The sequence below is a fragment of the Rhinolophus hipposideros genome (genome assembly GCF_964194185.1).
Source record: "Rhinolophus hipposideros genome assembly, chromosome: 5".
In the NCBI taxonomy this organism is placed as follows: Eukaryota; Metazoa; Chordata; class Mammalia; order Chiroptera; family Rhinolophidae; genus Rhinolophus; species Rhinolophus hipposideros.
In genome coordinates, this window is record NC_138051.1 from 97,636,446 (window position 1) to 97,662,360 (window position 25,915).

A 25,915-nucleotide genomic window follows, 5' to 3' on the forward strand; every position below is an offset into this window, starting at 1 on the left:
TCTTCTATTTGCAGGAAGAGTTGGTTTACAAATAACATATTTCTTTCATAATGGTTTACTGAAATCACCAGTGAAGCAAGCTGAGCCTGGAGAGTTTTTCATTTGCTTGATTTTTGTGGGAAAGTTTTTAACTATAAAATTTAATTTCTTTAATAGATATGAGTATAGAGCTATTCGGGCTGTGTATTTTTTTCTTAAGTGAGCTTTGCTAGTTTGTATATTTCAAGGAACTTGTCCATTTTATGTAAGTTGTGGGATTTATTGGCATAAAGATGTTAATAGTACTATCTTATTATTTTAATATTAGTTGGCCATGTAGTGATATCCTCTCTTTCATTCTTGATGTCAGTATTTTGTGTCTTCTCTCTTTTTTCTTTATCAGTTCAGCTAGAGTCTTACAATTTTATTGACCTTTCAAAACACTAGGATTTGGTTTTATTTATTTTCTCTATTGTTTTTCTGTTTTCTATTTCAATGCTTTCTTCTTGTATCGTTATTATTGCTTTATTGTTATTTTGGGTTTACTTTGCTCTATTTTTTCTCATTTCTAAAGTAGAAGATTATATATCACTGATTTTGATACGTTCTTTTCTAATGGAAGCATTTAATGCTACTATAAATTTCTCTTTAAGCACTGCTTTAGCTATGTCCCACACATTTTTGTTATGTTTTGTTTACATTTTCATTCAGTTCAAAATATTTTAAATTTTCCCTGTGATTTCTTCTTTGATGCCTGAATCATTTAAAAGTATGATGTTTACTTTCCAGATATTTTGGGAATTTTCCAGATATCTTTTTTTGTTATTGACATCTAGCTTAATTCTATTGTGGTCAGAGAACATATTTGTATGATTTCTAACTACTTAAATTTATTGCGATTTGTTTTTATAGCCCACAAGATGCCCTGTCTTGGTGAATGTTCCTTATGCTCTTAAAAAGTACATGATTTTGCTTTTGTTGTTGACGTGTTCTATAAATGTGAGTTGATATTGTTGGTAGATAATGATAGCTCCTACATCCTTTTTCATTTTCTGTCTGTTCTATCAAGTATTAAGAGGGGTATATTGAAATCTCCAACTATAATTGTGGATTTGTCTATTTCTCTTTTCAATTTTATCAGTGTTTGCTACATAGCTTCAGGTTCTGTTATTAGGTACATGGGCATTGAGGATTATTACATCCATTTTGTGAATTACATTGCTGTGGGCATGCTGTTGAGGTTTCTCATGGTCTCTTGATAAGTGATCTTCAACTCTTTAGTCTGAGGCTCACTTAGGTGGAGCAACCACCTTGCAGTTTATTACCTTACCCATTCCCATTTTCCAAAACAATTACTAACAGGAAAAAAAAAACAATTAACAAAGTCAAAACCCAAAAGGTAGTCCTCCAATAAATTTACCAACGTGAGACTAGAAACCATTGAGAACCACATAAAGTCAAGGCCACACTGATAATTCACGAGTAACACAATGTCCTTCCCCCAAATTAAGGAAATCTCATCTCTTTGCTACACATCTGATCTACAGGAATTCTGATATTGGCAGGCAGATGTTAGACTTCCTGATGGAACACTAAGATAAAGTCCTTAGTAAACGTCAGCAATGCACTAAATTTAAGATTTGAGAGCGATATCTGGTAACTTTCAGTAACTCAGTGAGTACTAAGTAGACATCAGTCATACATAACAACAAAAATAATTCACTACGGAGAACTGGATTCAGAATGTGCATTTTGAATCAGTTTGTCTCCCACCAAGTGGGGGGGGATTGCACATTGAGAAACACAACTCCATACATGGATCCATTAGAGAAATTGCTTTCAGATTAAAGTGGCAGGAAACACTGCTTCCCCTGAAGCACGTAGGTTCTTTCCACACTGATGCCCATCCTCATTGTATCCCTTTTCTCTTTGACAGCCAGGAAGCTCAGAGTCACAGCTGAAAATCAAGGCACATTAGAACATTGTGCCTTGAATGTTTTCATTCTTACTTCTTCAAATCAGATCGGCATTTGTCTAATCTTATTATTTATATTGTTCTAACTCATTAAACATACTTCTTATCAGTCATCTCTTCATTGCTTTTCTGTGTGTGTGGAACCAAGCACTGCCATGAATAAATAAATGCTGACTGTCTAAGGGTCCTTCAGATATTCCAACAATCCATGCACTCCGTGAGTCCACTCCAGTTCCTTCCAAGCAGTTAAAAATAGCATTGCGTACTTACAAGCCTAACTCTTTTAAGTTAGAGGAGAAACAAAGCTTCCTGCCGGCCTTCCCAGCCTAAGGACACCAGGGGTTTGCAGACGCAGCCACGGCCCGGTGGGCATGAGGTGATTGAGAATTAGAAGCGAACTTAACCATACCTCACCGCGTCGCAGAGAACCCGCTGCCAGGGGACGGGGGACGTCTTGTGCATTCTGCTAGAGCAGTTACGAAGGGCTGGGGTCCCAGCGAACATGACATTGTAATCTCGGTTATGTTTTATTTATGGAGAGTGGTAGCACAGCTAGGGTGTGTTAACAAACAAAGATGATTGCTTCTGAGCCACTCTCCCGTCCTGAGGTAATTAACACAAGTAATGCACCAGTCGATGGAGATTCAGAGCCGAGAACCTTTTCCATGGGAAAATAATCTGCAACACACGGGCCAAAAGGCTGAGATCGGGAGCAAAAGGAAGCACTTTATCTTTGGTTAGAGGTGGAGCATTAAAAGTCACTGGCATATGTGATTCTTCCTTAAAAACAACAACAACAACCATCCAACATTAAGAAAATGAAGGAGTGTAAAATGTCAGGAACAGAGATGTGTGGATTTGCAGCCGTTGGCTAAGTGGGCTGAGAGTTCCCTGTGTATCTCCAATGGCGTGAATTAAAAATATTGACTGCAACCAAAATAGCATTTGCAATCAGCTCGATGTTACAACGTGTTACACAGACCATTTGCTTTTTAAAAAATTAAAAGATGAATCAAAGTGGGATGACAAAGAAGTTCAACTTCTGGGGGGAAATCAAATACATCATCGAAAGGTCACAATTCGTAGACAAATTGCTGTTAAAATTTATTACTTGTTTGCAAAATGTAGTGTTGATCACTGGTAACTGCTAAATGCTTGGGTGCCTCTGACTAAATAAATAAATAAATACCTAAAGCACTCTGCATTCATGAGGGGAGAAATATATATGAAAAAGGACCTGGAATGCTAAAACCTCAGCTGAGGGAAGATAGGGACGGTGAGGGCTGCTTGCATGGTGCATTGGATGGGGAAGGGCGGGGGAGCTCAGAATCAAAAATGAAAGACAAAGAAGCATTGGCGAGGCAGACTCATTATTGCTCCTTTGGAAAATCTGAGGTGACTGGACACCTAACAAGTGGAGATTCTCAACGTGAGCCGGCAAGGTTCCTGAGGCCCGAGGGGACATGCTCGGAGATTCCATGCAATTCAGCTGCCCAGCCCGTGCCCCACCTCTGAGCCTCTGTGCCAGGTTTTGTTTGCAGGCACCATTCCCACACAGCTCCGAAATCCCCGGCAGCAGAGGCCACGTCCAGGTCAAATCTGCACTCCAGTGCCCTGCAGAGTGCCCGGCGTGGGCAGGACGTTCTGGGGAGGCTTCATGGTTTCTAATACCCTTTCCACCCTTCCCGCATTGGGGCAGCAGTTACACTTCTGGAGAAGCATGGCCCCACTTCATTCCAGTCCTGGGCCCCTTGCCACCCTGGTTGGTTTAGAAAACGAGGATGAAGCCCATTGGCACATGGTTTTCTTCTAGCCAAGAAAATCGTTCACGAATCACCACGTGGCTGATGAAAGTTGGCTAGGGAGTTCTAGGAAAGTGAGTTCTTCCTGCTGCTAAGAGAGCTCCTGGAAACCAATGCCCTCTCTCCATTGGAACCATGTGGAGTGAAAAGGTATTCAGTTGGGGTACAGGTAGGAAATAGAATTTAGAAAGTTAAACTAGACAGATAAATTGAATCCAATTCTGAAGGACTTGAATGTTATGCTGAAGCCTCTGAAGTTAGATTGGGGCCATGTCATGGCTTTCTGGTGAAGGGCATGGGGGCAGCAATGACATTCACCGCACCCAAGTCTGACTCAGAAGGACCCCTGCACATGCCCTTGTCCAGCTCAGGCCAATAGGACTTTCTGCCGTGGTGGAAACGGCCCAGGTCTGTGCTGCCCAATACAATGGCCATTAGCCATATGTGGCTATTGAGCACTTGAGATATGGTGAGTGAAACTGAGGAACTCAATTTTCTATTTTTTTAATTCAATTTTTAAACTGAATTTAAACTTAAGTAATTGCCGCGGGCTGCCGTATTGGACACCACAGCTCTAGAAGATGGCAGCAAAACACAACAGAAGGGGCCAGAATCCCTAAGTCACCACTACATAGACCGTTGTCCATTCCCTTTATGGGACTATGACATTAGCAAGAGTTAAACCCTTATTCCATCGAGTCGCCAGGATTTAGAGCTTGCTTTACAGCCGCGAGTATGAGTTACCCTGACTGACGCTCTGATGTTTATTAAGCGCTTACCCCACACACACGAAGCCCCCTGGGCCTACCATGTCTATTTTAATCATCTCAACCCTTGAAGGAGGTAGGTTCTATTATTATCCACGTTTCACAGGTGAGGAAACTGAGGCACAGACTGGTCACATATAGAAAGAGGCTGAATGAAATTCTGACCCAGGTGGGTCTGGCCCCAGAGCGCCTCTGAGGCTAACACCGAGGGACCCACGAGGGAGGCACTTGTAGGAACCCAGAATGAAGGTGGTGGCTAGATGGGAGATGAACCCCACAGAGTTCACCATCTAAGGGGGCTCAGAGAAGGTAGGCTTTGTGGCAGAAGAGGTGCCAGGCACCTGGTATCCTTGTGCCTGACATCGAAGGCCTTCCTGCCATGCTGCCCCGGTACCGCTTGTGAGGGGAAAACAGCTGAATCTCCAGGGTTCTGTGCCTCCACCGAGCATAGCGGGACACTTCCTCCTCCTACAAGTAAACCCTCCAGGACCCACCATGCTAAAAGCCACAGGGACTGAGCCAGGGCAAACGTGCCCATGGGTGAGAAAGCCCCATACAGTCTGGGGTTTGGGAAGCCCAGGAGATGGGACCTTGAACAATAGGTCCCGAAGGGTTTGGATGGGAAAGGACTGGTATTCCTGAAGGAGGGGACAGCACAGGGAAAGGCAAGATGTCTGGGGAAGAGCTCGCAGTGCCCCAGAGGCAGGAGGCTTCATCTGAGTGATGTTTTGCTGCAGATGAGGTGGACTGGGGCTCGCCATCATTTATTTGGATGTTTGTGTAATACATCCATCATTTTCTGATCTATGTCTAGGAATGTAAGCTCTTCGGAGCCTTTCCTCGGGCATCAGCTCGTTAATCCCCCAACCACATGTGGGGGGGCTCGTCCACCCCAGCTTGCAGAGAAGGGAACAGACCAAGAAGCGACAGAACTGTCTAGAAAGAGAATGGACAAGGAGCCAGTGGCATAAACTGACATGGACACAGCAGGAGACGGGCATGTGACCTCCAGGGGGCATCTCCCATGTGGCCCAGAAAACCCCTGCATCAGGCTAGGATTCGTGTTTAAAATGCATATTTCAGTCCCCACCCCAGCCCTACTGATTCAGCCTCTGAGCGAGCAGTGTGACTGGGAACCTATATTTAATAAGCTGGCAGATGGGTCTGCTACGAGTGAAAATGTGAGAACTACCAGCCGATTAAGATTTTCGGGGAGCCTGTGGGCCTTTCTCCAAGAGGCAGCAGGCCTGTGGACAGGGTCACTCTTCCCTAGAGCCCTCCGAATGACCCAGGGTGGGTGCTGGCAGGGAGGAGCAGCCTCTTTGCCCAAAAAGGTGCTCCCGGGGGCACTGAGTGTACTGAGCCAGGAAGTGGCGAGCAACCGAGGCAAGAAAGGAGCAGACATGCAGGAACATATGGAGAGATGGAGAAAGTGACCAGAGGGAACAAGCTAGATAGAAAGAAGCCAGGGAGACTCAGAGACAGACAGACAGAAGAAAGTGGAGTGCGAGAGAAGAGAGGGAACAGGAGAGAGATTAGAAAATGGAAGGAAACAACATGACATGAGATGCTCCCATCTGCCTGCCCTTCCAACCGCTCCCTCGAGTGAGGGGTAGACCAGGCAGGATTGGCACCCACCTCCGGAGCTGGCCCCCTCCCCACATGCCAGCCACCCCCTACCAGCTGCCAGGCGTGCAGGGCTGTGCCAAGTGGGTGTCTCCGTGACTGTGCCAGGCGAGGCTCCCTCAAGGCGCACACATGGTGGCGGGGCGGGATCGAGTGAGCCTTCATGGAGCCCAACCCCAACATTGCATGAGGCAAGTGAGAGGCTGCTGGGTCCTCTGCAGAGTATGGGGACCGGCAGGGCTGGGAGGCAGCGAGCAAAGAGGCTGGGAGGGGACTGGCTGGGTGGGGGACAAGATAGGACCTTAGGACAACAAGTAGAAAAAGAAAGAGAAAGCAAGTGGAATTTTGTTGGGCACCTGCCATGTATCTTCCTTGTCTTCCTGTTTGATCCTCAAAACAGCTCTGTGACGTAGAGATCTTGTCCCCATATTACAGATAAGGAAACTGAGGCTGAGAAATTACCAACCCCAGGCATTTAGCTGGTAAGAGACAGAGCTGCAATTCCTACTCAACCTCCAGGGCGTCCAATTCCAAATTCTATATTCTTTTCACGGCACTAACGTTGCCAAGTTCATAAGCACAAATACTACACAAGCTTCTTAAAACAGTGCAGTGTAGCAATATCAGAGCCATCACAAGGCAGTCATGACTGATCGTAGGCCAGGAGGTGCAGACACAGCAGGAACCTGGAGGAGAGCACGGTACGGTGGGCTTCATGGGGGGAGGGAGTTGTCTCTTTATTTAATTCTCTACCTTACTGTCCCCAAAAAAGTTTTGGGGAGGTTACAATAAGGTCACTTATACAATAAGGCTGTCAAAATAGAAACTCAAAAATACTATAGAAGGAGAAACGTTTTTAAAAATCTCAAACTAATAGGGATGATGGGACTGAACACTAAATTTAACACTGAGATTCCTGGCAGTTGTGGCAAAAAGGGAAATGCAAGAAGTTACAGGCTTGATTCAAATGCAACATGAAGCGTACTTACTTATCAAGAGACACATTTAGTTCCCAATGCTAAGTCCTAGAAATCATGGATAAGACTTCCACATAAATAAAATGTCAAACACTTGTTATCTTTTTATATTATTACATATACACACATACACATATACATATATAAAGCGTAGGTGTGTATATAATAATATAGTTGTATATAGAACTATATAACTGTGTAACTATTGTTGCATATATATGACCAGTTTTATATACGAGGTGTGATCAATATACACAGTGAATGTTTAAAAATAAATTATTACCGTAGAAGACACATTGCCATTAATCCCCCTCAAACTACTCCCCCTCGCTTTGAACACACTTGTCCCATCGTTCCTGCCACTTTCTGAAGCAGTTCTGGAAGCCCTCCTTTGTGAGTGTCTTTAGTTGCGCTGTCGTGGCCGCCTCGATGCCCTGAATCGATTCAAAATATTTACTTTTCATGGTCATTTTGACTCTGGGGAAGAGCCAGAAGTCACACTGCCGGATCTGGTGAATAAGGTGGATGAGGACACACTGTAATGTTTTTATTTGACAGAAATTGCCATGTACCACAAGCAATGTGTGACACGGAGCCTTTCCGTTGTGATCACAAAATACGGTGCCTGCTGCTGCCGAGGGCCACCCAACAGAAAGGCAGGGCTCTTCAATATGGGAAGCAGCACGCAGAACCTTAGTAACATGTGTGGCAAGTTTCAACTTGTTCAGTGCAGTCAGTCGGGTGTGAGCTACGGTTGAGAGAAAGTGTGTTTTGAAGTGTGCCCTAAATCATCCTCCATCATGCAACGCTCCGTGTCACACATCGCTTCCGGTACAGTAATTTCTGTCAAATAAACACATTACGGTGTGTCCTCATCCACCTTATTCACCAGATTTGGCACTGTGTGACTTCTGGCTCTTCCCCAAAGTCAAAGTGTGACAGATCCTGCAATGTGCTTATTTGAAAACCTAACACTGCATCCTGAACATCTCACCACTGCCACTTGAATTGCTCCAATAGCATCATTATTTTTAACATCAGCATAATATTCCATTGCATGGATGTCCTATCACTTACATATCTAATCCCATGGGGCATTTTCTTTCGTTCCAGTTTCTGCTCTTGATAAATACAGCTACAGTGAACATATAGCCGCATTACAGCTTCCTTAGGATGGTGTTCTAGAAAACACATTATTCCAGAGATTAAGCAAAACAGACCAGCTTGCTTCTGTTGGGATTACTGCTAGGTTGTGGGAAGTGTGGGTGTATGCATGCTGTCCACTGATGATTCTGTACACAGCCTTTCCGTGTCTTGGAAAATCATTAGCGACAGCAAACGGCTCCAAGGGACAGCAAATGCTGTCGAGACATTTGCGAGAGCCTAACACACATTACTCACTTGAACATTTTCAGTTGCAAAGGCAAGACTAGCTTCCTGATACATTGGAAAAGGTAGGATGGGGCTTTCCTCAGGCATCCTTATCTGATATTTATCCATATCCACATACACATTTAGCTAATCTGGAATCATAGCATATGAACGTTTTCTACTCTTTTAAAAGTTAATTTTATCTCATATACACTGTTTCTACTATTACCCAAGTCTTCAACCCCCTCACTTTAGACAGATATAAATATTGAATATTCCATATGAAATATTCCATAATGAACAAATTCTTTCTCATTCATTCACTCTTTTAGTGTTGAACACAGAGGCTGCTTCCAAAATTTTGTTATCATATGCGTCATTCACCAGCGTGTTTTCTCCTCATGAATAATAACCAGCGTGTCTATGTTTCTTTTGTCCCTTTAGCTACCAAGAAGCTTAGACTTAAATTCATGATTTCAGTGTAGCAATGTATGGCCTGCTTCTCCATAGGTGTATACACCTTCCTCTGTCTTTTCGTCTCTCTAGTCCAGATGTTGTACTGACTAGTTGTTTTTCATTTTGTTTCCTATTGGCCTCCACAGAGCATTATGGAATGAGGAAGAATGAAAGTTATTAATAAAGAATTTAATGAAATGCTGAAGTGACCATCTCTAGGTATATAGCTCTTCCTCTCTCTAGGAAGTGCTAATGAGTATATTTACCATAGTTTCTGAGAATGATATGACCAGATCAAATAGTCAGAACATCATTAGGCCCTTGGTACACACTGCCCCAGAGCTTTCAAAAGGAAATACGGGAATGTGATTGAAATATGATATAGGTAATGAAACTGAACCCTCAATTATACCTCCAAACACAGGGTCGTTGGGGGTTTGGGGTGTCACCTGCGGTGTACCTCTTAGTTTTTTTCTTTCTCTACCAACTCCTTGGTTCTGTACAACTGCTTCCATACTGTACCATAGGACACGGAGTAGCTGTTAGTCTAATGTTGTCAATGGAAGGGGGGAAGAAGGTCTGGGATGAAAGAAGGGGGAGGAGGCACCATCTGACGCTCGGCAGCTCCTGGCTTTGCTGGAGACCAGCTCCCCCTTTGGAAACATCACCCTGCAGTGCATTTTGAGCCAAAAGAAAAAAAGTTTCACATGGCTTGTCCCATGAGTGATATGGCAGCAGCCTCATCATATCTTGGAATTTGGACAAGGAGAGTGACCACTCAATTCCTCTAATCAGGACCCTGGGTTCACATTTCAGGATGCGTCATAAATTAGACAAGCATCACTTTAAATTTTTTTGATTATAAAAAGTCACAGAAACACAAGTATGTTTTCAGGACAGCTAATGAGAAATAAACCATAGTGGGGGAGACAGTTCGGACTGTGGCAGGACACAGTGGGGAGAGGATCGGGTCTCCTCATCTGTAATAAAACACGAATGTCTTCTCCCACCTGCTACTGAATCGTGTGCTCCCATCGAAAAGACAAAACCCTATTGTCTGTTCACTTACTGCTTCCCCAGCTTATCGGGAATCCTTCCAGTGCAGGGACTGCATCCCCACAGCCCAGGAGCGTGGGACACTCAGTAGGACCTCCAGGATAGTTAAGGGAACAAATAACTGAATAGGTGGGTGAATATCCCATTCTGTCCACCAAAAGACAAACCCCTGGAAAGCAGGAATGAGTCTTATTGATCTGTAAGTTCCTAGCAGAGCCTGTGACACAGCTTAAGCCTTTGATAAATGTTTATTAAATGAACAACTCATGGGTGGGTGGGTGGATGGATGGAAGGAAAGAAGGAAGGAAGGAAGGAAGGAAGGAAGGAAGGAAGGAAGGAAGGAAGGAAGGAAGGAAGGAAGGAAGGATAGATAGAAGGAAGGAAGGATGGATGGATAGAAGGAAGGAAAAAAGGAAGGAAGGAAGGATGGATGGATGGATGGAAGGAAGGATGGATGGATGGATGTGCTCTGTGTTAGGGTTTGGGAGAGAGGTTCTGCTTCTCTGTGGATATCACTGTGCTTTTCCAACATTCATGCATTCTCCCATGTCATACCCTCTGCAAGACATGCCATTTCTCCCTCCCTCGTCGCCATCTTCCTCGTGAATCTTTCCTCATCTCTCAAGGAGCAGCAGAATTTCCCAAACCTGCCCTGTTGCCAGCTGATTAGCTGCTCCCTCTCCTGGGCTCTTCGCACTGCCCACATTACCCCATCCTGCAGTGTCTGCTTCACGATGAATGAGGAGGAGCTCCTCAAGAGCAAAGGCCGGCCTGAGGTTTTCCCGTGCTCAGGCCTGACATCCAGCTCAGCCTTCACTCTCGGAATTAAATAGACTTCTGAGCTCCACCTGTTTTGACACTTTTAGAGCATCCTCGATGGTCTGTAACCAGAATCCTATAAAATTGCTCTGAAGGTTATACCGTGCAGGTAATTAGGGACTGAGACTTCACCGACCTACAAGAAAGTCAGAATTTTCATCCTCCCTGGTTTGAAAGTTACATGAGTCTCACTACATATTTTATCACATTAACATTTTTTTTTAAAGTTCTCTTCATCTAGTTTTATCCCCAAAGTATAAAGGGATGTTTTCCAGCTTTACTTGCTGGACTTCCGGCTCAGGAGCGAGAGGTTCAGCAGACAGCGCTGATGCCCCAACCGTGATTGGACTGCTCGGAAAACGTGAAGGACCTGCGCCTGGCAAGGTGAGCGAACACCTCAAGTTTTGATCAGCAACAACAGAGGATTTTCTGTTCTAGAACCCATTCTCACCCCACATTTGTAATCTGAATAGGGACTGTGTCAGACATTCACATTCCCATCAAATTTTGTGACTGTGCACATGACACTCTCACCGGGGTCCAACTATTTGAAGGCAGATCGAGTCCTTTCAGATCACCTTAACTCTCCGTTATACAGATGGGGATACTGAGGCCCTGAAAAGGGAAAAGACTGATCCAAAGTCACAGAGCCGCCGAAGGACTAAGGATGAGAACTGAATTGAGCCACACTGGTAACCCCCAATGTTGGCCTTCTTAGAAGGGCTGAGGGGACAGGCTGTCAGTGTAAATGACAGGCATTCACTAGTGTTAACACACTCATCCCAAGCAATTTTGGGTACTCAATCTAGGTGTTTGTTCCCCAACCCTAAGAAGGAGGGTCTTCCCCAAATTTACACATCCTTGTGTATTCCAGTCAGAACGCAACTGAGCATTTCAATTTCTGCTATTTGCATGGCTTTCTAGGTTGGGAAAAAACACAAAGGTTCAGACACTTGCAGCTGGGGAAAGCCTGGGAGCCCAGGGCCTACGGAAAAGGAGAGAATTCCACTCTGGGAATTCTTATTCCGTAGCTCCTCATAGAAAGTGGGGAGGGTCTTCTCCTGACCAGCTCCCAACTCCATTTTTGATGCTGGGGTTCAAATCCCACTTCTTTTCCTCCAGTGGTTAGACATGGCCTTGGGAGAACGGTGACTTATTTGGGGTGAAGACAGGACACAGAGGGACACACTGCCCTTGCTTCTATCATCGCTATGGGCAGGACCCACAGAACGTCTTAGCCAGCCTGGCTTGGTGTTGTCATGTTTTGGCAAAGTCTCCTTGAGAAGGTTCTTGGGCTGCCTAGTTTGGCATCTGGTTCACCGTTGGTGCCCAGTGAGTTTGCAGAAAAATGACTTGAGTGGAATGTTCTTTGTGTCTTTAAGAACAGGAAACACGGGGTAGCCAAGAACCCAGTGGGTGTTCCATCCCTTTGCACTTGGCAGTGGGCTCTGACTCCCAGTCACAAGGAGGAAACTGAGGGTCCCTTTGCGCCTAACTGGCCAAAACTCTGCCTTCTTCCATCTCTATCCTATCAGCTGCTATGGGCCCAGAACTAGGACAAAGCCAGGTAAAGGCCATTTCCTTCTGAACGACCTGGCTTCTTCCTCTCCTGGATTGCTGAGCTTATCCCTAAAGAAAGTTTCCTCACGTCTGTTAACATCTAGGACATGGGGAAAGAAGACAGTCTCACCATGTGATTTGTTAAAACTCCCGATGGTCAGTGATGCTGTGGGACCCAACATCCACATGAAAGGGAGACACCTAAAGGGGCCATGACCAAGGCACAGAGCCACTTAAGGGCCTCCATCTCCCTCGTTTCTGCCCCGTCGATCCCACTCCCAAAGACTCTCACTGGGTATTCTGGAAACGTCTGCTGAATTAAACTAGACGAATCTTGGCATTCTCAGACAAGGACTTTTTCTTCCAAACCACTATTCGTAAACTGGGCTGTATCTGAGAATCCCTGGGATCACTTTCAAAAATCCTGGTGCCTGGGTCCCACTTCCAGAGGCTCTGATAGCAATTGGTCTGGGGTGGGGCCTGGGCTGAGATTTTCAAAGCTCCCAGGTGATCCCAATGTGCAGCCAGGACTGAGAGCCACTGTTCGAAATCACACAGGCTCACAGGGACAAATAAGAGAATGGTGTCTCATGCCATTATTTCCTATCTTCCCAGGTATGGGAGGAAGCGTTTGGGTCAGGAGGAAAATGGACAAGGACCTTCAATTCATCCTTGGAAAGACGCTGTCTATCCCGCACCCGTAAAAGACACAGAAAAGGACAAGGTTTGGAGATCAAGTTAAATGTCCAATTTATTTTTATAACTTGAAACCAGAACAAACTTGGTTTTGAACAAGCGTACAAATGAAATGGCAGACACATGCTGAACTCAACATTGTGACATTAAGGGAAAAAAGAGGCCCAAAATCTTGTACAGAGAATAAAAGGAACAATAAATATTTTACTAAGCCATATTGAAATGACCTCTTGTCATCTCAACATTTTATCCGTAATAAAAAAAAAAAGTGCCCGTTTCTTAAACAGAGCACAAATACCAAGCAATAATAAATAGTTCCAAACTTGTAGTAAAAGACAGAAACTCCAAGTAAACAACAAAAGCTCATACAATAATAGAAAAGGTAATAAAAATATTTCGCCTTGCCGATACAAATGCAAACAACTGAAATCAATGTAACTTTGCTTTGCAGGGCTGGGGTACAAAGAGCACCAAAATCACGGGGTTGCCTGTGTTCAACACAACCTTTGACTGACTGTCACTCAGGACTGGGGTGAAAGGCTGATTTCCTTTACTTTTCACATTTTCCTTAGGTAGTTCAGCTTCCTCCTCTCCCCATGAAAGACCCTCTAATGGCAAGTGGCAGGTTCCAATTTGGGACAACTTTGAACAAAGTGGTGGCAGTGTGGGAACCGGCCTGAGGTGGGCTGGGTCGCCCAGGCTGCAGCCTCTCCCACTGGCTTCTCTGCTGCAGTGTTGGCTTTTTAAACATGAAAGAGAAGCAAAATTCTCTTTTCTCTGCCATCAGCAGACAGAGACACAATCGTTGTGCTTTAGGATGGCTTAGTCCTGGCATTCTGGTGACTTTGTGAAGCTGGCTAAGAGCTGGCTAGCATTTGTAACGACAGAAGGGTCACCTTGGAGGCTCTCAAGTACCTTAATAGGGCAGCCGTGGGTCTTGGGGTGAAGCAGGTAGGAAAATGACATCTCAGCTTTATCTCCCACTCCTTCCCCCTTTCTTTTCATTTTGCAAAGCCTTACGTGGCAAGGAAGAAAGAGCGTATTAAACAGAAAAGCTCCCGGAAGAAAGATTTCTGCATTTGGTAAAGAATTGCCCAAAAGGATGCTTGGTTATACTTTCATAACCTGAAATATTGGTTTCTTACAGTTCCTGAAATAAAAAATGGCTTCCTGATATAGGGTTTTTTTGTTTTTTTTCAAATGTATTATTCCCTCATCCAAAAAAAAAAAAAACAAAAACACTTTGTTATCTTAAAGCTACTTGGCTTTACAAAAAAAAAAGAGAGAGAGAGAGAGAGACAGAGAGAAGGGACAGAAAGGGAGAAAGAAAATAAATTAAATTAAAAAGAAAAGAACAAATAAAGGACCAACAGAGGCTGGGGAATGGAGAGGATACGCAGAGGAAAGAGAGAGATATGGAAAGGCACCGAATTCATCCCAGGCCCTAGGCATTCGGAAACACGGAATGTAGGTTTCGGAGAGAAAAGCAGCAAAGCAGATAAGAAAGACAACAGGCCAACACTCTCCATGGAATGAAAGGTCCTGGCCCTGGGACTCCTTCCTGATACCCAGCAGATCACATCACCTGGGCCTAGCTGATATGCCAGCTCCTGTTATTCCATTTTTTTTTGTTTACTGTTTTCTCAAGGACTAAAGAAAGCTCGGTTTGCATTTCTTTCTGCTCTTAAGGGCAGGAGAGGTGGTGGTGGTGGTGGTGGTGGTGGTGGTGGTAACTGCCACAGTGGTGACAGCAGAGAAGGAAGGTGCTCATTCGCACTCTTCTCTACAGCTGCCGTCCTACAGACGGCCTTAGAGAAAGGGAGGGCTCTGTGAAATGTTACCGACACCTTTACAAAAACTGATTATTTTTTCCACTCGACATGAATAAAGGATTCCCCATCGGGTCTGCTGTGGCTACACCAGGGAGCCTTGATGCAAGGTTCGGGGCAATTAGAGTGAAGCCCTACGCCAACAGTCCTTGTATAGGCCAATTCCGTCAAAAATATATACAACTAAAACGATTTGTGAACCAAAGCATGTAACTACTTCCTTTTGTTTCTTTTCCTCAAAGGTTGTCAAACAACCCTTTTTTTCCTGTACAATAGGACTTGACATACACATTTTTTTTTGCAATATTTTATCCTGCCAAATTAAAAAAATATATTATGGCAGCCTGTTTGTTTTTGTTTTTTTTTCTTTTTATTTCCAAATTCACTAACAAAAAGGTACATTAAATCCCTTTAAAAGGACAAGCTTACAGTTAAAAAATTACAAGCTCCAGTAAAAATACAGCAAGTGCCTACATCATATGAACCAACCAATATATCCATTCCAGAGGGAGGTGGGAAGAGAAAAATAAGTACAGGTCAGAAATGTGATTTTTTTTTTTTTCTGCAAAGCAATAACAATATTAAGCACTTTTTTTCTACATACTTTTTCTACATGGTGTAGCAATCCCCTTTTAATCCCCAAATACAAGTTTCTATACATTTTTTTTGAAATAAAAATTCAACACCCAAGGCAGAAAAAAATTTACTAAAACTCCGACTTTACAGTTACTGTGACAAAAACAAATTTCTAGACCCACCATTTAAATTTTACTGCAACATTTTCAAGGAAAAGAAAAAAGTTTTTTTTTTCTTGTTTTGTAAAATGCCCAGGCATTCTCGATTATTACAAATACTGGTCCACTTTTACAGTAATCAAGAAATTTTAATATATATAATATATACTAAAACCCCGTCACCAAAAGAAAACAATATACACGCAGCCACTGTGGCATTTTTTTAATAACCTATTAAGCAAACTTTGAAAAAAAAAATGATCGCTCCAACACACATACACACAATTTATTTTTACCCTTGTATGTATCCAATACTGTAAACGTATTTTTAAGACAGAGTGCACTAAATTTAACTTTAGAAAAAAAATTAGCCATTGTTCCTGAATTGTTTTCTGTTTTGTTTTTCATTCAACGATATCAACTTGTAACTTGTGTCACTTGAGTTTTAATTCAGCAGTAAATCACCTCCACTCCACATCTAAGCAGCGTTGTCCCACAAACAAAAGGGGCTGAGGATCAGCTAAGAATGGATGTCGGGTCCAAGGTTGTGCTGGGTTTATTTCTTCATTTGATTGGGTCTTATGGCATTTTCATGTCCTCTATCTTCAACCAGGATTTTTAAAAATTTATTTAAAGTAAATGTGGCTTTGTTTGTGTCTAAAGAATGTACTTTCCTTGTTTTACTTTTTTAAAAAGTCTTTTCATTTCAAAAAAAAAAAAAAGTTTTGCATTTGTCTCAAGAGACTCAAATAGGAAGATCAGTTTTCAAGGCACTCACATCAAATTGAATGGCAGTAGAAAAACTGTCCAATAAATTATTATTTTATTTTGTTCTTTATAGTGCCAGTATTGTGAATGCCACGCTTAGCAACACTGACACTCAATCTCAGCCGTCCCTTACAGTTTAACCCACCTCTGGGCCAAAGATAAGAATATGCTGCAATTTCTTGTTTAGAAGCCATTTAATTTAAATGCAAACAAAAGCTTTAAAGTGCGGGTCAACAGAATTCAAATGTCTAATCTCAACAGTCCAATGTTTAGTACCTTCCAACCTAATGGGATAGGAAAAAAAAAAAATTGGGAAGTAGCGCTCGGCACCTTGGGATGGAAACTCTTCCCCTGCTTTTCCAGTAAAAGGGAACACCAATTCACAAGATGTTACCCCGATCCGTACAATGTCATCAGTGTACATTATATGAGAACACTAACTTCCCTCAATTTGCCATCAGGGCACTTGTCTGCTTGAGAAATTATCATTTATCACTTGTAGCAACGTAGGACTTGGGATTTTTGTGGTGGGGGTGATAAAAGAGCGAAAGAGAGAAGCTATCAAGCCAGAAGAAGCCTGAAAGAACACCGCTGGTTTCTTCCTTTCTGTGTCACTGCAGGCCACCACCATCTACCCAAATAGTACCCTCAGCCCATTTTACTTAGTCTATTCTACAGCAAATAGCAACGATGGCAACGCAGGGCACACCCACATTCCAAGAAGGGGATAGTACCTGCTGATAATACACAATTTTAGAATGCTCTTGGGCCATTTCCGGGGTCAGCCCTCAAAAACTCCTGTTTCTCTGGCAGTGCTGAGTTTTTGGGGGGGCCTCTCCCCCACCACTCCAAGTTTCTCTCATATAATGTAAAGATTGACATCAACACAGAAAAGGCCTCTGTTACTCAGGACATCATCAGCGCCACATCTCCGCTCCAATTCTGAAACAAAGTGCTACAACTTTAAAGATTGTTATCCGCTGTACATCCCCCCCCCCAAAAAAAAAAAAAACCTAAAAATAAAAATAAAATTAAAAAACGCATGCCACTTTTTATTTCAGGACCAAAAAACAAAAAAAAAAAAAAAAAGGAATAAAAAGGTAAACAACTTTAAAAGTCATTTAAGTGTTGGCTTCTTCACAAGAAATTACACATGCTTAGCTTAAATTTCAAAAAAGCAGCGCCCTCCCCCAAAAATTATAATTTAAAAGATATGCTTCTGTTCTACATTGCTTGCGAGTCATTTCTCAGGCTACTACTGGGTTTTTTAAAAATGAAGAAGGGATGGATACCCAACAAAATCTTTTAAAGGAATTTAAACAAAGAATAATACCTGCACATGCCAAAAAAATTACAAAAACCCAATAAATACAGAAATTATTGCACAGTTAAAAGGCTCCACAATTTTTGACTGCCTTAATCAACCCTCGGGTTTCCATAGGACTTCGCAGACACAGGTTAGGTTGGAGGGCCGCCTCCCCCTGGGCCAAGGGGACAGGCGGGGTGCTCAGTGGCGGTGACACAGAGGCAAGTGTCAAGTCAGCATTCTGTCGCTTGGCAACGGTTCCACCGTACAGGTGCGGGGTGCCCGGGCCCACGTGCTTAGCTCCTCTCGGCCTGCTCGATTTTGACGTCGTTAGTCAGCAAGTGCTCGCCGTGCCACTTTTTCATGTGTTTCTCCAGGGTGCTGTAGACGCTGAAGGGCATCTGGCAGATGTCGCAGCGGTACACCTCCTTGCCGATCTGCCCGTGCGTCTTCATGTGGCGCGTGAGCTTGCTGCTCTGCGCACATGCGTAGTTGCACAGCTCGCACTTGTAAGGCCGCTCGCCGGTGTGGCTCCGCCGGTGCACCGTCAGGTTGCTGCAGTTCTTGAACACCTTGCCGCAGTACTCGCACGTGTCGCTGCGGCGGCCCTCCTTGGAGCTCGGCCGCCCGGGGCCGGGGCCACCCAGGTGCGGCGTGCTGCCGCCGCTGGCGGTCCCGCTGCGGCCCGACAGGCCGCCGTCCAGCAGGTCCCCGGGCGGCGTGGAGAAGCGCAGGCTGCCGTTCTCGGACGAGTGCTCCGACGACGTGGCGAACGGGGACTGGCGCGCGTCCGTGAAGCCCAGGAAGGGGTCCTTCATGAAGTGCCGCGACGCCGCGTAGCCCACCAGCCACTGCGAGTACACGTTCTCGGACGGGATGAGCGCGGCGGGCGGCAGCTCCAGGTCCTTCTCCACCTTGATGCGCTTGGCCGCGCTGTTGAGCCCGGGGCTGGGCAGCGGCGCCGGCTTGCGCGGGAAGAGGCCCGGGAAGGGCTCGGTGCCTGGCGCGAAGCCACCGCCGCGCCCGTTGACCGCACCGCCCGGGCCCGCATCCCCGCAGCCACCCGCGTCATCGTCGTCACCCGTGTCCCCACCGCCCGCCGCGCGCTTCAGGAAGGCGCCGCGCTTCTGCTTGTCGGCCAGGAGCTCGCCATACTGCGGCAGCGCGCCCAGGCCCACGTTCTCCATGACCTTGCCCAGCACCAGCGCCTTCTCCTCGGCCAGCACCTTGGCCGCGCCGCCCACGCCGCCCGCGCCGGGCACCCCGGGCACCCCGCCGCCGCCATTCTCCCGGTTGCGGCTCAGCTCCGAGTCCATGCTGAAGCTCGACTCGGGCCGGCTCTCGTTCTCCAGCAGCAGCTCTTCCTCCTCCTCGTCTTCCTCCTCTTCCTCCTCCTCGGGCTCGTGGCCCAGCGACGGGTCGCTCTCGTGGTGGCGGAAGTCGCCATCGGCCGCCTTGAGGCCCTCGCCGGCCAGCTCGCTGGTGCCGGGCTCCGGGGAGCTGGCAGCCGAGAGGCCGTCGTCGGAGCGGCCGGCCAGCGAGCCAGCCTTGTGCATGTGCGTCTTCATGTGGCGCTTGAGCTTGCTCGCCTGCGAGCACGCGTGGTCGCACAGCTGGCACTTGTAGGGCTTCTCGCCTGTGTGGCTGCGCCGGTGCACGATGAGATTGCTCTGGAACTTGAAGGTCTTGCCACAGAACTCACAGGACTTGCTCTTGGCAGGCGGCTGCGGCGGTGGCGTGCCACCGGGGGGCATGGGCGGCAGCGGCGGCGTGCTCAGGAACGGGGACTTGGGGCTGGGCTGGAAGGGGTTCAGGAGCCGGTGCATAGGGTTGCCGCGGCCCGGTGACACAGGCGGCGGCGTGGAGCTGTTGCCCGCCAGCTCGCGGAGCCGCCGCGAGAAGTCCATGGCGGGTGAGTCAATGGCCATGGGGTTCAGGCGCATGACTCGGTCAAAGGCACTGGGGTGCTGGGCGACAAGCCCCATCTCCTCGGCACTGAGGCGGTGCGGGTCCAGGTGGTGGCGCGGCGGCGGGCTGAAGAGCGGCGGCGTGCCGGGCAGGCGGCCCTCGCCGAAGCCTGGGTGGTCCCGCAGGATGGGGCCCGTCATGCGCAGCAGATTGAATGGGTTGCTGTCGCCCAGGAAATTCATGAGTGGGGACTGGGCCACGGCCTCCGGCCCGAGCGGCGGCGGGATGGTGAGCCGTGGCGTGAGTGAGCTGCTGGCCGGCCCTGGCTCCAGGTAGATGCGGAAGCCATGCGTGTTCTGCGCGTGCTGCAGCAGGAACCACGCGCTGTTGAAGGGCTGCTTGCATGTTGTGCAAATGTAGCTGGAAGGCTCATCTTTACCTGGGGAGACACACGGACAGAAAGGCAGAGAAGAGAGCATGAGAAGCGGCACGGGGCGTGCGCACCGCGGGGCCACTGACCAGGAGACCGTCTCTGAAAGGCGGCTGCGGGCCACTTCCCAGCAAGCCTGCGACATGACGACTCTCTGGCCAGGCCTTGTGTGCCTCCACCTGGCTGGGGGGGCTGAAGAAGCTGGCTCTGTGGGCATGCGGCCCTGGCAAAGCCCAGACTGGACAGAGGACCTCAGCAAGTTACTCCAATTCCACAGGCCTCGGTTTTTGTCCCTGAAGGTGTCCTTATTCCCATTATCTCAGAAGCCAGATGAGGTCATGTTTGTGAGAATGCCTGATTCCAATAATAGGGATGATATCAAGGTTGGACTGTAAAAAAGAAGCCGGGGCCAATTTCAGCGGTACAGGGCCCTCTTCACCGTGGCAACCTTCTAAAGTGTTTGTCAACCGAGGTGCTATTGATTGAGACCCAGATAATTCTTTGTCGTGGGGGCCGTCCTGTGCACTGTGGGACATTCAGCACCATCCCTGGCCTCTGCCCACTAGAAGCCAGTAGCACTCCCTCCCCAGTCATGAGGGTCAAAAATCTCTCCAGGCATTGCCAGCTGTCCCCAGGGAGGCAAAACCATACCCTCCCCCCTTGAGAACCACCGATTACGCAATATCTGATCCAAGGAAGTCCGAAAAGCACAAGTCAAACTGAATCACCTTGCAAACACTTTAAGAGAAATGGCTGATAACCCAGCATCACTCAGGATTTTTGCTACAGGAAATTCTAGGATTTCATACACCAATGTCCGTACAGAAAGCACTGTCAAACTGAAACATGGATATGTGGGAAAAGAAGGAATTCAGAATGTTGTAAAGTTCACTACTGTGTGACAGCTGCCCCCCATGGCCTCTCACACCCTAACCACTGTGTGGAATCCAGCCTCCAAAGACCGCCCCCCCCAGGAGAAGGAGGGCTGGGGGCCACTGGCCTACAGGAAGTCCTTTGCCAAATGCTAACTGAATGAAAGAATGTCAAAACTGACATGGCAGTCAGGAGGAATGGGGGCAAGCATGGGTTTGTTACAAACTGGCTCTGGTGACATCAGGAGCAAAGCATCATGGACACTGACGGCACTGAGCCAAAATGTCCCAGTCTTTTGTCCATCCCTGGGGCAGTCACAAAATGGAGGCTGAACACTTCATCCAGAACCTGGCTTGTGGCCGCCCTCCTCAACCTGCGGATGAAGCTGGCTGCTTTTCCAGTCTGAACCTCTCCTAATGCTTTACATACACGGGACAGGTGCGGGCAGGCCCTGCCTTCTACCATCAGATTGGCTCCCTGGCCAGGAAGGAAAAGGGAACACGACATCCCAGCCGCGATCTTGAAGAACCCCTTTTGATTTTTCAAACTTCCCCGTACCTGGAAGACTTTAATGCTGATCAAGTACACAAACCACAAATGCCCTGGTGACCATACCCAACATCAATCAGGTGATGTGGGGTACAGCGGGGTGCCGAGTGGAGAAGACAGCCCCCCCATCTCAGCCTCTCCCCAATCCATTTAGGACTTCTGAAAGCCCGTGCAGAGATTTATTTTTTTGTTTTCCACCCACAAATTATATTTCTGGTTGGACTGCACCCTTAGTAGTAAATGCCAAGTGACTCAGGGACCAAATGCCCTGAATTCCATACAGGTAGATTGGGCTTGACAGCTCCCCAGGGGCCAGGGCCACCATGCTATGCAATGTGCGCCATGTCACAGAAAAAAACCATGCCATCCAGGAGGAAGGGTGTCCCAGACCACAGGGCCAGCTGGGCCAGAACACCCACCACCAGAAACGGAGGCATGCTTTACAAGTTTGGTGTTGTATGGGAATCCTTTCACTCTCGTCTCCCCTGTGGTGTCTGTGTGTTTGGTGGGCAGGAGACCTCTGGGTAGGGAGAAGGACAGAAAGAAAAAGAGAGAACTCGGAAATTCAGCTTCACCTAGCTTTTGAAAACAGCTCAAGGACAACTTATGAGATGATTTTCTTTCTCCAGGGTGTCTAAGTAATTTCCTTTTCCCAGTATGTCTGGGTAATTCAGCTCCTTACACTGGAACCCCTGAAGAGCACGTTCCCCACCTGGGAAACGGCGGGAGGCTTCCCAACACCCTGGGTGGCCACGTTATTCACTGTGGGAGATGGAGGGCTTCACCAATGCCCCAGCCTTCCCTGTCCGCATGCCACTCAGCTAGCATAGAAAGTGCCAGCTTCCTTGCAGGCACCAGCTCCTGTCCTTGGCTTATTAGTTAATGGATGTGGGGAACGGAACTCTTTACCTCCGTCATACAGGAGAGCTAGCCAGAAGCCATATTCCGAGTTGTCCTCAAACCCATTTCTCGAGCAAGGCAGAATAAGTAAGTAACAAATAAGAAGATAAATGAAAGTCCCTTTCTGACACAGGAGCTAATAACGCAAATGAAGTGCCACATCCCACAAGGTCACAGATCTTCAAATTAAAGGACACTTCTGTGCCCTTCTCTCAGCTTCAGCCACTCTGATTAATCCATTTGTGGCACACAGCTGCTCCGCTGCTTCTCCGCTGTTTCTAAGTTCGACCGCCTCCCTTCCCCCAGCCTCTTTTTTCAACATTTTCATTTCCTTGGGTATCTCCAGAGCACTTCCTGTTTCTTGTACTGACCACCACACATTTTCTAGAAAGGTCCACTGCTGGTGAGGAATGTGGCTATCAAAAGAAAATTCAGAACTCCTAAGTAGGCAGGTCGGGAATGAAATGGCCGATTGAAACTTTTAAAAATAAACTCAAAATGGCAGCTGCTGGGAAGCATGTAGCTACATGTTCTAAAAAGCAGCTCAGATGTTTCCACTTCTTGTTTAAAAACAAAGTTTGTGTGTTGGGGGACGGGGAGAGGAGACACCTCTAAATTTCTAGGCAGCAGACTAGCGAGGAAGTTACCTGTCCATAATTCACCACCAGGTGGGTATGAGCTATGTGTGTCTATCAAGTCAAGGCCACTTGTCCGTCAGGCCAGGGTAACCTCTTTCTTTTCCTGCACCCCTGAAATGCTTTCATTCCCTCCACGTGATGGGCAAGATTCACTGCAGGGGACGGCCTACCCCAGATCTGACAGCTTCCGATTTTTTTTAAATCGCCCCGCCCCCAAAGCTCCTCTCTAGGCAAGTCTCTTTCCACTCTGCCCGCTTCCCTTTTTTTAATAAAATGTCCATTTGCATATTACTACTTCATGGTTATCTCTTGCCTAGAAGTAGCCTTGAGCACGGGGGCAGCTCCCTTTTAAGAACTGAACAATGTCACAAAGTCTTTGAAGAGCCACTCGGAATATTTTTCTATTCAAAAACTCACTAAATGTTTTAAACTTGAGGCACACGCAGTCCTGGACGGCTCATTTTTATATTCAGCGGAAGGCCCTTGGTGAGAGGGCTGGCCCTCTCCCGTTCCCAGAACCAGAGGTTTCCTCACCATCACCCCCTCCTGGAGCTCAGGGCCATCTGCCCAGAGCTGAGCTGGCATCGCCATGAGGTGAGAACTTTGGCAACGGCGCAGACAAGATCGACTTTCCACTGGGTTGCTACTGCAGCTGCCGAGGTTCCAAACTGATGGGTCGACGCCTACATTACTTTGAAGCGACATACCCAGAAACCCGGCCTACAGACCCACAAATGTCAGCTGCATTTGGGGCGCCAAATCAGGCTTGGCAATTCAGAGCCCAGGACCCGTGTCTTCCCTTGTTTGCTCCCTTCTTCCTTCCTCAGACATTTTTAATATCAGTGGGCAGAAGTCCACCCTGGATCTCTGCTGTACTGGCTCTAAAGGGAGCCCCTTCTGGTTTTCTCAAGTTCAAAATCCCCCCGGCATCTCTCGGTTATGAGACACCTCTGCTTGACGTCCCCAGCAGAGTGAAGTCAACAAGTCCTTACCCTCTCTCTGAGCTTCGATTTCCTCATCAGTAGAATGGGAATAATACGCCTGCCTCTGAAAAGGGCTGGGGGGACCAAGTACAATCCTGCATGTGGACACACCCTGTAAAGCTGCACAGCGCTACGCAGACGTTAAGGTTTGGGCTTTGTATGATTCGTTTTTTATTATCCATCTCATACCTGGCAGTGGATGGGTCAGCGATGCCTTCCTGTGTAACTCTGGCAGTAAGAAAACCCTGGAGGAATTTTAATGCAGCCTGCCTAATGCATTCGAGGTTCCAGGGAAGCAGAAACTTACAAACATTGAGGAAACATCATTTTTTATCGTGACTCTTGGGAACCCACATGAAACTGGACGCCTGCAATGAAATGCTACTTTCCCTCTGCTATTAGGTTTGTGTTTTTCTTAAATGAGCATTTAAATAATTTCCTCCTTATTATGCCGTTGACTCTAATAATACTAATAAAGGTATCAGGGATGTTCGATAAAAAAAAAACGCACTTTTAATTGAGTTATTATTCAGTGAAAAGGCCATAATTGAGAGCGAGAGTTTAACCAGTCTCCTCCTAAGGCCGAGTGATAACCAAACGTAAGTGTATCCTGCCTGTGGGAGACTTAGTGGTTCGTTGCTGCTCAAAAGGGAGCAAGGAGATGCCACGTCCCAGCTGAAGCATGGCCTGGGGGATAGATATCCTGCCGCTGTTCTCCAAAAGCTAGAGGCAAAACTGAGAATCCTGCTCCTCAGACATAAGAACTGGGTCTTGGCCCTGTACAGTTTGCAAAGCACTTTACAGTTGGTTTGGCATTCCCACATGCACTGGCCATTTCATGGTTACTCACATGGCCGCTGAGGGAGGCCAGGCAAGGACTGCATTGCTGCTGGCACACGATGAAGGTGAAGCTCAGAGAAGCAGAGTCACACAGCCGCGGGGGGGGCGGGGCCTCGCCCCTCATCAGGCTTCCCGACCCCAAGCTACTGCCTGGCACATAGCACTCCCGAGGGACCAGTCACTCCCTTTACACTTGTCAGGGCCCGTTTCCCAACGAAAATGGCTAAAAGAGAGGATCTCCTGCCACACTGTGTGTCCTCTCAGTGAAGGGCATGGATTACCCCTTGATGGGACCCAGTCAGGTCCCCCACTGGCCTGGACCCTAAAGGGGAGAACTTTCAGAGCGAATGAGCCCACAGGGGACAACATGCCGCTCAACACCTGGTGGAGGGGACACGAGATGCCAGGCAGCCAGGTCCAGGGGCAGGAAACGAGATCCTAGGGGCCCCCGTGGCAGGCCCATCCCCCTCGCTGCACTGCAGGGTGCCCCGTGCCCAATGAGAGGGCTGGATTTGCTGGCCAACCACCCCGTCCTCCTCAGAATCTCTGGCTGCTAACATCGAGGTCTGCACCGTTCCAAGGTGATGGTAATTATTATCACTACGATCTCTTCGATGTGTAGACCCCTTATTAGTTTAAAAACAATCTCCCCTTTCATGATCCCAGAAAGAAAACGCCAATTGGCCACCTCGGGGGTCTTTGCAAGTTTCATGTTTATATTACTCCTGAACACAGTCCTCTACAAAATCTATAAGCACCCCTGCTTGCTCTGAACACTTCCATCAAAGCTCAGCCTCTCTGAGAGAAAAGGTGGAGCTAGGGGACTAATAAAAACAGCAGTAACAATAAACCATTTTCCAACCCTTACCACAAGCCAGCCCACGGCTGAGTACAACTGACCTCACCAGAGGTTCCCAAGAACCCCCGAGGTCAGAACTGTCATCAGTACCGTTTCACAGATGAGCAAACTGAGGACTGGAAGAAAGAAGATAATTGGCCGGAGGCTACGCGGCCGGCTGTGTTCTTGAGCGTAATGTTATGCTCACAAAAGCCTGGTCAAAAGACCCGGGCGC

At 47.0% G+C, this 25,915-nt stretch overlaps 1 protein-coding gene across 5 annotated transcripts in view; it reads right to left on the minus strand.

Annotated features, from left to right (window-relative positions):
* Window positions 1-13,142: 13,142 nt before the first annotated feature.
* BCL11B (BCL11 transcription factor B) overlaps window positions 13,143-25,915 on the minus strand; it is a 95,301-nt gene continuing 82,528 nt past the window's right edge. For all 5 annotated transcript variants that reach the window (XM_081047786.1, XM_081047783.1, XM_081047785.1 and 2 more), the window contains one exon: window positions 13,143-20,068. In XM_081047786.1, coding sequence (XP_080903912.1) covers window positions 18,018-20,068 — 2,051 coding nt within the window. In that variant the 3' untranslated portion in view covers window positions 13,143-18,017. The remainder of the gene's footprint in view (window positions 20,069-25,915) is intronic.